Here is a 15,707-nt window from a genome sequence, read left to right as displayed (position 1 = left end):
TCTGTCCAGATAAAGAGCAGTTGTTCAAATAACTGGGCGTATGCAACTGGAGAAAGCTGTCATGGAATGCTGAAACTAACTCATTTCTTCTCTCACCAATAGAATTGTTTCTAGTAATGGTATGACTTCATGTCTTACCAAAAGTGAGTTTATTTATTATCATAGCAAAATATTGCTGTGGAATGACAGTGTTGTTCCTCTATATTACAGCTTCCTTGCAAATGTAAGCTTATCTGGAAAAAACATCAAGCATGTCACTAGACAAGGACCCCCCCCCCCATCCCGATACACCTCTGACCCTGAGTGAGTGCTTTTAAAGGGCTTCAGGGATAAGCAGCTGTTTCTAACCATGAATGATTTCTTGGGCCCTTTCTGCACAGGCGATTTACAGCGGCCCAGGGACAGCAAAAATGCCGTCCCTGGGTGGCTGTTTGCACAGGAGGCACTGCTGCATCACAGCAGTGCCATCCTGTCCACCCGGGAGCAGCGTAAAGCCGCTCCTATTAACCTCGCAAAACTAGCGAGGTTTTTCTAAAGCACCGACTTCCCGTTGGCGCAGTGCAAACAGCGTCAGTGGGAAGATGCTGCTTTCCCCCTCCCCTCCACTCACTGTCCTGTCCTTTGTTGCTATGGAAGACTGCAGAACCCTGCCCATGCTGCCCTCTGACCCCTGGGCGGGTCCCTGCAGTCCTCCAGCATGGGTGGGTCCCTGCAGCCCTCCAGAGCTATGAAGGATGGGATGGTGAGTGGAGGGGGGGGCGACCATATGGAGCCGCCTCTCCAGCTGAGGGGGAAGTGCTGGCCGCTCACACGCGGAGCGTGCATAAATTATGCCGGCAGAGGCTCAGATCTGTGTGTGTGCGGAAAGGGCCTTATATTTCAATCTTTGTCTTCAGTCCTTAGCACCAGTTATGAGGAGAATAGAAACATAACTGGAAATCAAGGCACTAGAATCAACTAGGCCTGTAATTGCAACAGGGAGCAGTGCGCGTGGTAAGAGCTCCAGAGGCAGGGAGCATGCATGACCCTGGGCTGGCCAGGCAGCTGAGCCTCATCACCCGGCAATGTCGTACAACACTCACGTGGGCCTGGGGTAGAGCAAGCTCCCTATAAATTAGGCAGCATGCGGTTGCCCCAGGCTTTTCGGCACCTGGAAGCAAACTGACCCACCCAACCTCCCTGAAATTAAGGGTTGGGGTTTTTGTTTTCACTTATTGTCGCAGCCCTGGGTGGTTTGGACAGAGGAGTGCATCTCTTGGTGGGGGCGAGCTTGCGTGCTGGACCTCCCTGTGTATGGGGGCCTCTGTAAGAGGCGTGGGGTAGGGCAGGCCCAAGGCGTATGCCGCAGAGGCCTCTGCAGGCGAGCACGACACCCTAGCAGTTTGGGGGCCACAAAGATGGGCGAACACCCCCTGGCCCAGTACCTCTCTGTCCTACCCAATAAGAATTGGAGTTGTTGCTGGGGGCAGCTGGGGGGGCTGACCAGCTCCTAACGATGCACTCCTCTTGCTTGCCCAGCTTCTGTTTAATAATAATAATAAAGGGCTGCAGCCCAATTTAATCCAAGCCGTGTCCTGTGATTATTACAAAGCATCTGCACATCTGGCCGCAAATCCAAAATGCCATGGCCAACAAAGGTAGAGATTCAGTTCAGTGACACTCTAACTGTGCAATCCAAAGCGGGAGCTGAATGGAGCTTTGGAAGTGGCGTGGGGCTGTGCCCCATTATTTGCTTGCTTCCTTTTCCAGAGCCTATGCTTTTTAGGGGAGGTGCCTATCTTTGCCTGAAGTGTCCACAGTTCCAGCACACTGCAAGTTGAAGGGGTTGAAAGAAAACCTGGCAGCTCCTGATCCTCTGGCAGTTCTTGACAGAGACAGATTTAGCTAACAAGGACAATGCCATTTGCCTAATCTTGCATTCTGCTCTGGGAAAGCTCCTCACAACAAGGTGTGAACCAGTTCTACAAACATTTCAGTCCTTAGGTATGGCCAGGTGCCTTGTCAAAATCTAATTCATTTTAAATATTTCTAAACTTCCTTTACTCACAAACATAGTTTGGCTCATGCCACACATGCAGAATAATGCACTTTCAAACTGCTTTCAGTGCTCTTTAAAGCTGTGCGGAATAGCAAAATCCACTTGCAAACAGTTGTGAAAGTGGTTTGAAAATGCATTATTTTGCGTGTACGGAAGGGGCCATAGTTTGTGCCTCTCCCTAGTGAGCTACTGGTGTGCAGCTGTGTGTTCTCTTTTGTTCCTTCAGTGTCTCTCTCTATCTCTTTTAAACTTTCCTGGCCTGATCTCCTGAGTTCCATCCTGGCTGTAAACCAAACCCTTGGGGTCTTGGAGAACTCATCATTGTTGCCTGTACTGAGAAAGCTGCAAGAGAGTGGGAATGCTGTGGCTGGACTGGCAATGCTTTCTCTCTTGCAAATGCCCCTTCCAAAAAGGTAACTCAGCAGATGGGGACTTAACCCCATCTGCAGAGATCACTAGGACATGTTAAGTCCAGGGCTTTCCACTGCTCACACCACTGGTCTCCTTGGGGGCTACAGAGTCTGGCTGACATTCTGCATGGTGGGTGGGGAAACTCAGGGGTGTCCCAGGTTGCATGGGCTGGCTAGGCTATGTCTGGAGCTGCCAATTGCAGGAATGTTCTCAGCATGCTGCTCCGTGACTGGGGTTGGTAATGGACTCCAGTATGAGTGCTCTGTGGCCAGAACCTTGTTGAAAAGTGTTTCTTTTTCTTCTTCTCTGCAGAATGGCTATAGAATGCTAACTAGTGGCTCCACTGCCATGCCAGTGTTGATGTTTTAGAATGGCCCAGAAATGAAGGGAATGATCCACCCTGCCTCTGGACCAATTCTTGTATGGTATATGTGTGCTGCCTTCCTACTAGTCTTGCACTGTAGCATGCTGAGAGATTCAATTTAATACTAGATTCAATTTCAGATCAAATGGAAAGGTGGGTAGGAAAAGAGGAATTAAAGGGGTCTCTTTTGGTGATTGTGCTTTCTATAACTCATAGATCAGATCTTACTGAAAAGATCTGCATGGGCAAGAGGGAGACCCTAACTTCTGTTACAATCTTCCAGTTCCCCCCTCATGACACTCCTGGGGGTGCCCTGTTCCCCAGATGCAGAAATTCGCAGGCCATGTGGTGCTGATTTGGGAGGTGAGTTCTAATTCCATGCATAGAATTTAAATTTGAATAGTTCCATTTAGTATTCTGACCTCTGCCCCTACTGCAGGCTGAAAGCTTATTACAAATCTTTTAAAAGGTTTGTATTTGATGCAGTCCAATTCTATGGAGCTAACTTCCAAGTAAATGGACACAAGACTGAAGCCCTATACATTTAGCTTAAATCTCCTCCCTCCAATACTGACATGAAATATTATCATGACTAACTTGGGAAACAGAAAGTGCTCTGCCAGTCAAGGAGCAAAGCAATTGCAAAGTGTGCTTTGCTTTTGGCAGTCACCTAGATCCCATTAAGACTTTGCTGTGATGTTGGGTGTGCCTGCTGCTATGACTTCATCAGACCTTGCCAACCATGGAATGAAGGACTTTCCAACTAGGAATGCCACATACACCCCAGTAAAGCGGGGAGTTGCTTTGAACATAAGGGCATGGCCACTGTTTTGCAAGTCAGGACATGCTTTTTGCACCCACCTGGATCTCACTAAGATTTGGCTTCTGCTTGGAACTAATGGGTGTGGCTGCTATTTTGACTTCATCAGCCTCATGCCCACAATAACTGTCCAATTATTTAAGCTTTGCTTCCTGCCTTCTGTTGATATCTACGTTGGATAATGAAGATTAACTACTGCTTTTTTCCCTCAGTCAGTTGCCAGGCCAGCCAGAGTGGATATTAAAGGCATGCTTTAGTTTCCGCGAGTAGCCAGCTGCTTCACCTGCTGAACAGAACCTTGATATCCCCCTTTCTAGCCTTATCCCATTGCTCTTCCTATTCCCAGTTTATCCACCACCCTCCAATTTTTCTCAGCCTTTATATGATTATTTCAAGCATTACGATCTCCTCCTAGTGACATTCCATCTCCAATGGTTGCCATGCATTCTCTTCTCCTGTTTCCTCTGAAATTACCAGTTCCTCATTTCCTTGTCCTCAACAGGACCTACTATCCCAATCCTGCCATACTTCCTGCATTTAATTCAGTGGCTTCCCCATCCACACCAGTCAAGGTGGTGGAACTGGCCTTTTATCCTAGCCTTTTTAATGCACTTGCTGTCTGCCTCGCATTGAGCATACATCCCCTTTGGATTGGATTTTCTATTATGTACTCATTTTGGCCTCTTCAGAAGTCACCATACTCTCAGATCAAAAAAGCTGTGAAGTTTTTGAAAGCGGGCAAAGTGCAACTTTTTCTTCCCTTTGCAGGGAAGGCAAAAGGAACTAGCATGTGTTACACTTCCTTCAGGTTTTCCAACTCCTCCCCACCTTTCCCCACCCACACAACTGATCTTCTGGCCAAGGTTGAAAGAGCTGCGTTTTTTATTTTCCTCACTGTTGGTCTAACTGTGGAGCCACAGACCTTGTGAAATTGACACAGTTTATTGCACTCAAGATAGACTCAAGCTGGCAAAAGTGGCTGGCAGGCAACCTTCCTCGAAGGAGATTGCATGGAAATGAAAAGGAAGCAGTTGGTCAGCAAAATGGCAGATCAGATTGACATGGCTGGGAACACTTCACAGCAGGAGTATTCCCATCTGAACAGAAAACTGCAGAATACCACATTGCAAAGCGAACAGTTGCATCACAAGCAGTAAGTGCACAAAAGTTCCTAATCTTACCACATACCATACCAGACCCAGCTCAACTGCTGCTCTCTCTCATTGCCTTCCTTGTATCAACATTTATTCTATAGATCTTGGACTTTTTGCATCAGGTATATCATCCTCCTTTATTATTATTATTATTATTATTATTATTATTATTATTATTATTATTATTATTATTATTATTATTATTATTATTATTATTATTATTATTATTATTATTATTATTAATTCAATTTGATAGACCGCCCTACCCCCGAAGGGCTCAGGGCGGTGTACAGCAAACAACAACAAACATAATAAAACAAATCGAATAACCTCAGTTAAAATACAAAACCTTAAAACTATAGCAGCATTTTCAGCTTCCTTCTATGATGTTGATAAGTGGCCTACCTTCTTCCTCTTTGAAAACATTCCATCATTGCATGATGGTGTACCGAATGAACATGTTGAGAATTTCACTGAGCCAGGTATTAATTCAGATCTATTTTCATCTTCCGCAGCTGACACTTTAATCATATACCTGCTCAACTAAAGTAGTGTGTGTGGGTGTGTGCATGTAAGATTCTGCGTAAAACAAAGTATCTTCCCACCCTGAAGCCCAAATCCAAGCTCATTTTCCTATCTCAGCTCTCTTCCATTACCAAAAGTGAAACAAAATGGAAGAAATGTCCATGGGGTACGACTACAGGGAGGCTAGAGCAGGTGGTTCAACTTCTTTCTCTTATGTCTTTTTTAAAAAAATAGGAATATTAGACCTTCAATACAACCACACATACTCTATATGGGAATAGTATAAATATGAAATAAATACATTAGATGGTTATCCTCATGTGTCTAAGCTGATTGTCCTGAAGATGTCATCTGGCTAACTAAGATACAGATGTCTTAAATTAACCTCTTAAATTTATGTGTGATAACTGAATAATGACAGACAGGCATGACATATGGAAGAATGGCCAGCCAGACAGCAGCAAGTTTCTATTTGTCAGTTAAATCCTGAAAAATGTTTTAGGGTTAGGTACATTTTTTTTCATGTTGTGGTGAGCTTCATAGAAGAATACTTAGCTGGGTTTAGTAATTTATCTGACTCTATCCATTAAAGGTCATGGATCGGTAATGTTCCGTAAATAGGGGGTAACTGATTCCATCTCCATCTTGATTATCTTACTGATGTTTTATCACTTTATTGTGTGTGAGCAATTTGTCATCTGAGGGTTCTTCTAATAGTATTTTTGTATGTTAAATTTAATTTCTGTTTATAGGATTGTGCTTTTGCTTTGGTAATATGGTCACCTATCCTGAACTTAAAAAGAAAAAACACACACAAATATATTGCAACATAATACAGTATGGCAAGCTATCGTGGCATCAAAGTAAACTAGTGTTGCAATTCTATTCAGTAAATAGCAAACAATTCTTGAGCTGCCTCAACAATTCCTAATATCATTGGAATTCAGTGGAAAATTATATGATAATCTTCATCACATTTTGCAGCAGCATCAGGTACATTTAATCATATTCTGCATCTGTTAATTCAGATCTATTTCCAGCAGCAAAGTGAAAGCCAATTCTCAACACTTTCCAGATATGAAAGGATCACCTGTGGGTGTAGAAATTCTGAATGCTCCTTTTCTGCTTACAAGCATCAGCGTAATCACCTTTTGCCCTAGGCAAGATCTCAGAAGCTAAGCAGGGTTGGCCCTGGGTAATATTTGGAGGGGAGACCTCCTAGGAATATCAGGGTCTATTCAGAGGAAGGCAAACCATCTCTATTAGTGTTTTGCCTTGAACACGCTACTAGGTTGCCATAAATTGGTTGTGACTTGATGGAGTGAGTCAGTATTTATTGACAGTCATTGACCAGGTTGATCTCAAAAGAGTGTACATACATACATTTTAACTATAAACTATAAAAATACCCTTTAAATTTAATTTTTCCCCTGAACTTGATGGAGCTTTACACATGCAACCACTTTTCACAACTTCAATGTGTACTCTCCTTTTATGTATTTTAACTGGGCTTTCTCCTCCTCCAACATGTTTCCTCCAGAGGTCTTACAAACACTCTGTTTCTGACATTAGAGATATTTCTAATCCCAATAATTCAATTAATTGCCCTTTCTGAACTACCAGCTACCTGAAATTGTACGCCCTGTGTTTCTGTCACTGAGTTGCATAATTCCATTAACTGCTGATACCTGAAAGACTCCACTATGTCCACATATCTGGAAGGAATTCTGGAGAACAGGATTGTCCCAGTAATCCTCCAATTTCCTCTAGGTACACACCCAGCTTTGGAAAGAATTTATGACCTGGCATTTCAGATTCCTTCCTTAGTTCTTTAAACCACTGATTTAATGATCTTCAGAAAGGATTCTGATCAATCATAATGCCAGGAAGATTTTGTTCTTAATATATAATAGAAACAGGAATAGTCTCATGGATCTACAACCACAAGAATCTGCCCGTTCTAGAAATTCTCCTGAAAACATCTTGTCTAAACAGAAACAATCCCCATACCCGATAATCACCCTTTAATTTGGGGTAGGAAATTCCTGAAGATATCAACCTCATCAAGACTGCCAACTTTTAAACCAGTCCTTCTAGCTCTCCCTTAGATTGTAGTTTGATCTGCAGACAGTTATCAGATGTGGTTATTTAACCTCATGTTGTAAAAGGCTTCAAGTGCCCATTTGCACTCATCAAATCTCTGTTAAAGAGACACAGCACTTTTTCTTCCAATCTGGATACTTTAATAGTTTTGCTGTGAATAATATGGTTGAAGTCTACTAACATTTTATAAAATATGGCTTCCAGTCCCTAAATGTTTCACAGTCTCGAAGACTCAAAGTGAAATTATCTATATAGATGCATGTAAGCAATCTGTGATCTGTTCTGCACAGCTGAAATAAGTCATACTGAGGGTGCAAAAAAGGCTGAGGGCACAGCCTTTTTCTCAAGACTTCCTCAGGATGCCTAATTTCAGCTCAAGGTGTCTTTTTTTAAAAAAAAAAGTTTCAAAGTGTATCTTCCTCCCCTAAAGCACCTGCAAGGCATCTCCTGCCTGGATGTACAGAATCTTCAGAGCCATCTTAAGTTCCCTGCCTGTTTTGCTGTCTGGTCAGTTTCACCCCCAACTGGTGCCCTACATTTTGTGTGCAACTGAGAGGATTCTTCCTGTTGCCATTTGCTGAAGGTTGTTCTGGGACTCTGGTACTGGGCACCTTTACAGCCCCAAAAGTACATAATTGTATTCAGCTGGTTTTGCTGATTCTGGCATATATAGCTTCCCTATTTTAAAAATTTTTTAGAAGCTATCTTTGTAGCTATGCAGGCACACAGTCCCATTCTGCATGGGCCAATCAAAATGAGTTGGGCCCCTTTTAAAAAGTATTTTGGGGGTTGGAGTTTTCTCGGAACTCGCCCCCAAAACGCTGCTAACCCATTTTAATGGCCAGAATATGGGTTTAATGAAAAACTCACTAATTCTGTGAGGGTTTTTTTCATTAAACCCAGATTGGAAACACTTCCTGCTTGCCTATGTGAACTTTGGCAAGCAGGACCGTTCAATCCCCACCCCCTTCCCTCTACCATTATGGTGGATTCCACAGGCAGCTGCCATTAGAGGGGATACTCTAATATGAGGCTGCCATGCCATGCAGGTAAATGGGGGGATTCTCAGATGAGGGATTCTTAGGGTGGGTGGATTCTTGGGAGGGAGGGAGGGAGGGAGGGAGGGAGGGAGGAATCTCAGCTGCATGGTTCACATGGAAACACAGCATTTCTGAGTGAATCATGCTGCCTTCTTCCTCCGGGATCCCAGTGATCCTGGCTGGCTCCTGCAGCTGCCATGCAAACAATGGCAGAGCAGCAGAAATGGGTTTCATGAACCCATTGTTGCCTTGCAGAAGGGACCACAGAGAATCTTAACTGCTCAGAAAACCAATCCCACTGAAAACCATTGGGTTGCCCATTGAAAACCACTGGGTTGACCTGTACTCCACAGAAAATGGTCAATGGATGGCAGGTCAACTCAGTGTTTTCCAATGGGCAGCAGACCCAGTGGCTATGATTCTCCTATAGGTGTTTGCATAGCTGCAAAGATAGTGCCTTGAAAAAAAAGGAAAACCTATATATTGCTGGAATCGGCAGGTCCAAGCTGAGTATGTACTTTTTGGTCTGAACAGGCACCCATGATCAGAGCCTGCAGAGCAAATGTCCTGGTACTACCTTCAGCAAATGGAAGCAGGGTGAATCCTTCAACTGCACACAAAATGTTGGGTGCAAAACTGAGGGTGAAATTAACCAGACAGTGAAACAGTTGGATGAGAAAAAAGCCTCTTTTGCCCTCTGATGACTTTGCTGTTTGGAAAGCACCCAGAAGCTGCCTCTTTTTAAGACATTCTCCAGATGTCTTATTTTGGGTGTGTGGAGTGAAAACAGGCAATTGTCTCTTTTTATGACATCCCAAAGACACCTTTTGTGTGCAAAATGGACCTCCAACTGGACTGCGAACATTTTTATTTTTGCTTAATAACAGCTACAAGAAACTTCAGATATGATTAGAGTAGAGGTGCTGGAGAATGGCAGTATATAACCCTTTTCCTTAGTTTAATTTTTATATCATATCAACTCCCCACCCACCCCACCTTAAGCTTGTAGTCCTTGTCTTTCTTTTTCAGCAGAGCCAACAATAGCTTTATAGGCAGTGATTAGCCTTAGAAAAAAATGTCATGGGAACAGAAGTGAGTATTCTGTCATCCAGTGTTGTGGCTCCAATTAAATAAAAATCCCCTGCATTTCAAAAATCAAAATTTCAGGAAATCTGCCCATTGCTCTCAGTGTAATATGGCATCAACTTCAGGCTTCAGAAGTTTATCTTCTCAGTTATTCACCCTAACTATATGACTTCGGGCATGCTTGCCAGTCTGCTGTATGGCTGGCAAGAAGGGTTTATGCCCAGCTTGCAGAGAGCATTTTACTGGCCAGTGCTGGTGGGTGGTGTCATTGGTATGTGCTGTTCCTTCCCACTAAAAACTTCCACACAGGTTCCACAGTTCCATATATATGTATGCCACAGGCTGAATCTGCCCTGCCTCTCAGTCACTCTCTGACACTCTAACAGTGCACTACACATTCCTTCAAGGGCTGAGATTACAGATGTATCTCCTACCTCACATCACCTGGTAGCCCTTCTTTCTCTCTTTATGTAAAACTTCATCTGTGTCACCCTCTTTTTCTTTTGTCAGGTGACTTTCCATACCTGGAATCACATCTCAGATAATTTTTAGTAGAAGTTAGAATTGCCAGATGGGGTTGGAGTTTCCCCAAAATTACAACTGATCTCCACATTGTGGAGATCTGCTCCCCTGGGGAAAAAAACTGCAGCTTCTGTGGCTCTGTGGGATTACATCCCCAATGAGATCCCTCCTTACACCAAACACCACCCTCTGCTCTCAAATCTCCAGGTATTTTCTAATGCAGAGCTGGCAGCTCTATCGGGAGGGGGAACTGTGGGAAGATGGCTGCCGGCTTCTAAGATCTGGGCTAAGTGTTTGACTCCTGCTGCAGGTATTTAAAGCCTGGGTGTGGTCAGCAGTTCAAGCTCTTGGATGTAAACTGAAGAACAAGAGCCAAAAGATTTTTGTCTTTGATACATGAATTATAGCCTGTGGCCATGACCTTGATGAACTACCCTAATGGGCACCAGTCCAAGATGTTTTGTGTACCATTTTTTTAATCAAACATCTTTAACCTGTATTGTTTTTGTAAGCTCCTTTGATGGATTCCTACTGGGGAGATAATTTTATCCCACTAAATATATACGTTACTAGCCTGTTAAGCCTCTCCTGAGGAGTAAGTTTTGCATGATTCAGTGACTGAATCATCCCAGCATTCTCAACTTGCCCACCACAAGTTTGCATCTGTAAAATGTAAGCCAGCCAACAAGGCATTATGCTACCTTCATGTTCTGTGCAGGACTCCCATTAAATCAATAAACAACTATGCACTGTAGTAGAAGTAAGTTGTGGCATGTGTTAGTTTGATCCTTAGAAAGAAAAAAAGAGTAGAAGGTGAAATTGCCATTGTCACAAGAGGGAGAAGGGACCCTTTCTGACCCCTGAAAAGACTGTACTGGAAATTGTGGACCTACATGGAAAACCTAATGGGTTAGCAAAAAAGCTGGTAGGATACAACCTGCTGTATCTCCATAGGAATTTAACATATGTAGTGCTGACAAGAATTGCAATTCTGTTTTTACTTAATGACTGAACAATTTCCCTGCATGAAAACGTTTGCAATGCTGTTAGAATTATCTATAAAGTTACAATAGGGCCCAAGTATATTGCCAGTTGCATTTGGTTCTTACTAAGGCAGCAGGTGTGAGGGGGGAAAGCCTTTAATACAATGTATAATGACTTATTGCCATAATCAAAAAGTGAACAATTAAATGAGCTCCATCCTATGAATGGCAGGCAAGTATTTCATTTATTGTTAACTATTGTTCCTCTGTCTTAGCACTGAAATTTTTAATCTGACGAGAATCACCAGCCAAATCACTTACTTGCTGTTTGATCCTTGGATTCTACTGGTTAATTGTCAACAACAGTATCAGGCATGCTAGGCATGCTTGAATTTCATCCTCCTCCCTCTGATTTACTTTTGTGGTTTTATTATTAACCTCATTAGCTTTGATCTAAGACAACATCGACAATTAGTAAATGTATCCGATATATATGGTTTAATATATTTCCAAGTGTGATCCAGGAGGGAAACACTGGAAATTTCAAGTCACTGGAACACATGAAGAATTTTCCCCTCTAGAAAACTGTGTTCAAATCAAAACACACTGAAAATGTAAACACAGCTTAAATTGATTTATCTCAGTTCTTCATCATTAGCAAAGTCATTAACTTTTCATTTCACGAAAATATATAACTGGTCTATTTTAACACTCCAAACTGTAAAACACATTAACATAATGAGTATTGTGTATTGGTTGCCTATCAGGAATAATTCCTAAATGAATGGGAAAGGATTAAATTTCCTTCTTTAACTATTAAGAGCTAGCCTAGTTTACATGTCATCCAACCCATTAGATATGCTATTCCAAATTTTTCCCAGCTATATAGATCAGGCTGGGAAGCATTTAGAACTGTATATCTTATTCTGTGGGGGCAGTGAAGGAAAACAGCCAGATGCCTCCATTGCTGAGACATTTCCCTACTGCCACCCTAATTGAACAGTAAGTCTGGGGAAAGGTACTATAAAGGATTCATTGAACCCTGAAATGGGGACACCTGTAGGTTAGTTTGTGTTTCTGATGAAGATGTGTGAAAGTTTTGGCTTTCCAAAAGGAAGACCAAAGTCATTTTTATTCCCAATTCTTGAAAGGCAAATTGCAACTTTAGTTCTACTTTTAATTTCACTCTGTCATGTGAACAAAGGAATTATTATTCCAGAGTAAGACATTATAATACTATTTTTAGTATCAATATCCCCATAATGCAGGAGAAGCAGAGAAATAATGGATTGAAAATCTATTTTGAAACATGATATGGAAACAACTATTTGAAATGTATTGGAGGAGACTTTTGCAGATTCCATGCACTGCCAACAAGACAAATAAATGAGTTCTAAACCAAATCAAGCACAAGTCTCCCTAAAATGACAAAACTGAGGCTGTCATACTTTGGTCATATTGTGAGAAGGTAAGATTCACATAATGCCAGGAAAGCTGATAGGTAACTGGAAAAGAGGAACACCTAACAGGAGAAGGAATGATTCAATCAAGGAAGGCACAGCCCTCAGTTGGCAAGATCTGAGCTGAATTGTATTCCCTTGATATTTCTCTTCTTATGCCCCCCCCCTCTGCAATTACTGGGATCCCTGAGCCTTCATTGGCCTTCCTCATAACAATCATACACCCTCCTAACACTAGCAGCTAATATATCCTGCCAATAAACAAATCATCCCCCGTTTCTAACTTTTGTCTTTGTCTATCCCTTTCTTTTTTCCTCTAGAAGTTGGCAACCTTATAAAGCAATGTATAACATCTGTTCCCCCTTGAAATGACAATCTATAGGATCAGTTAATATTATTGTTCAGACAGTTTTAGAATGATCAAAAAGCTTAATGAAATACTCACAAAAGTCTTGTTGGTGAACATTTCGCATTCGTATGATTCTTACAGTGAGTATATGGCAAGGCGATGCCACCCTCTGGAAAACAAGGCATTTATAGAGAGGTGAATATTTAAAATATTGAATTTATACTTAAAAACCTATGTACAATATTTTTTAAATAGAGATTATCTGAACATAAAATAAACGTTACTGGAAAACTCTTATTTCAAACACATTCCACAAGGTGGATTATTCTATACTATTTCTCTGGGTAAACATGATCACCCTTCAATATCCATATAATCTCCAATAAGTGAATAAGTGAGTTATTCATAAGACTCATGCTTAGTTTCCTCCCTTTCCCTGTGACATTTGAACAACATGGAAGGGGAATAGGGTTGCCAGCACCAAGTTGGGAAACACCTGGAAATTTTTTTTGGGGGGGGTGGCGGCGGCTGAGGAGGGCTGGGTTTGTAGACTTCAATGCCTTAGGGTTTGCCTTCAAAAGTGGCCATTTTCTCCAGGTGAACAAATCTTCTGTTGCCTGGAGATCAGTTGTAATCTCAAGTAATCTCTAACAACCTCCTGGAGGCTAGTCATCCTAGAGGGATATCTGGCTTGGCAGCAGCCATAGTAACACTCTGAACATTAAATTACTCTGAACATTAAATCACTCCTGTCCAGGGAACAGAATGTTCACAGGCACAAGAAATCACAAGTTAAACTTTTGCTCTTAGACTGCAGATCCAATTTGTAATTTGTCATCATCATTTTCTGTAATTGTCAAGTCAGCATGATCATATTTTGGAATAACTCCCGAAATCTCAATTTTTTTAAAAAACGGCAATCTCACTAAAACTGACCCATTATTTAAACTGCTCATTTAAAATTACGTTAATAGTTGCCATATTGAGGAGCATATCCAGACTGAAATTATTGTTTGCCCTGCATGACAAATCATTCAACAAAGGGGTGTCGTTTATTATCAATGCTGGATAGGGTCCAACTGACTGCAGTGGATGCTGTAAAGAGGGTGGGCTAGATTGTTCCCTTACCCTGGAAAAGTATGTATCCGTGGTAGTGAAGATGGCATTTTCTGTCTGTGCTATTCCTATCAATTGGCCCCCTATTCATCCTGGTCAGATCTTGCCTCAGTGATCCATGTGATGGTCACCTCCAGATCGGACTACTGTAATGCACTCTGCATAGGACTACCCTTAAAGATGCTTCAGAAATTTCAGGTAGTCCAGAAAGCTGCTGACAGGCTGTTGACTGGGTCTCCATAGTTGGCTCATATCATCCCTATTTCACACCAGCACTGGCTCCCAATTAGTTTCTGGTACCAATTTTAACTTATAAAACCCTTAATTATCTGGGGCCTTCAAACCTGGAGGACTGCCTCTCCTTAACTCCTCACATCCACTCTGGTCAGGTTGTCTTGAGGCTTCTTGCAAGTGCCTGGCTTTCAGATTGCGTTTATCTTCCACTGGGGCCAGGGCCTTCTAGAATCTTCCTGCATTCCACAGGGCATGGAAGGATGCTCTATTCCATCAAGCCTTTGGCTATATTTTGTGGAACTATTTTATTGCCTGTACTTGGTAATTGTTGATAGGCTAACACTTGATGAATTTGATTATCTTACTGATGTTTTATCACTTTATTGTTATTATATTTGACTTAGTGCTATTGTAATGTTTAGATGTGTTTCACCTAATGTTTATGGTGTAATGTTTTATTGCAAACTGTTCATAGATTACAGGAGAGAATGCAGTATAAAAATGTAAATAATGATGATAATGCTAATTGTGATGCTGTTTTGAGGTGGATTCAGTGGTGGGATTTAGCAGGTTCGCACCACTTCGACAGAACCAGTTGTTAAAATGGTGCTTGTAAACAATCCGTTGTTAAATTATTTGAATTCCCACCATCAGAACCGGCTGTTAAATTATTTGAATCCCACCACTGGGTAGATTGTCTTCCTTCCTTCCTGAAACAGCATCACTTCTAATGTTTAATCTGGGAACCTCAAATTCTCCCTTTAAATCCATGCAAAAGGGGGTGGATTTAAAAGGAGAATCTGGGGAAATTTGGAGCGTGCTTGCTGTCAGGGGTGCAACTGCTAGCTGCACCAAACTTTCAGGGTATCTTTAGGTGACTCTTCTGATGATACCACCCAAGTTTGGTGAAGTTTGGTTCAGGGGGTCCAAAGTTGTGGACCTTCTAAGATGTAGCCCCCATCTTCTATTAGCTCCCATTGGAAACGATGGGGGATGGAGCACCCTCTTTGGGAGTCCATAACTTGGGACCCCCTGAACCAACCTTCACCAAACCTAGGCGGTGTCTGCAGGAGACTATCCTTATGATACCACCTAGGTTTAGTGAAGTTTGATTCAAAAGGGTAGCCCCATCTACTATTAGCTCCCATTGGAAACAATGGGGGATGGGGGCACCCCCTTTGTGGGTCTATAACTTTGGACCCCTGAACCCAAATTCACCAAACTTGACTTGTATCATCAGGAGTGTCACCTGATGATAGCCTGAAATTTTGGTGTTGCTAGCTTAAAAACTGCACCCCCTGCAGGCCAAAAACAAAAAATTAAAATACAAAAAATCCACAAACAGGGGGCGGAGCTTCAGACATGCAATGGGGGGGTTTGAACCCGAGAACCCCCCCTTTCCTACGTGCTTGGACTAATTCCTGGTCAAATGAGAGTTTGTATCACATGTTCAGCTGTATATGAATTGAATGGAACATGAGAATTACTCAATGCATGTATTT

At 42.2% G+C, this 15,707-nt stretch overlaps 1 protein-coding gene across 1 annotated transcript in view; it reads right to left on the bottom strand.

Moving 5' to 3' along the window:
* LOC125426349 (cytosolic phospholipase A2 epsilon-like) overlaps nucleotides 1-15,707 on the bottom strand; it is a 52,922-nt gene that overhangs the window by 34,756 nt on the left and 2,459 nt on the right. Inside the window, exon 2 of the mRNA XM_048484607.1 lies at nucleotides 12,952-13,024. Coding sequence (XP_048340564.1) covers nucleotides 12,952-13,024 — 73 coding nt within the window. The remainder of the gene's footprint in view (nucleotides 1-12,951; nucleotides 13,025-15,707) is intronic.

This window comes from Sphaerodactylus townsendi, linkage group LG02 (genome assembly GCF_021028975.2).
Source record: "Sphaerodactylus townsendi isolate TG3544 linkage group LG02, MPM_Stown_v2.3, whole genome shotgun sequence".
Lineage (NCBI taxonomy): Eukaryota > Metazoa > Chordata > Lepidosauria > Squamata > Sphaerodactylidae > Sphaerodactylus > Sphaerodactylus townsendi.
Note: the sequence above shows the minus strand (reverse complement) of the source record. Positions and strands in the feature narration are given on the sequence as shown.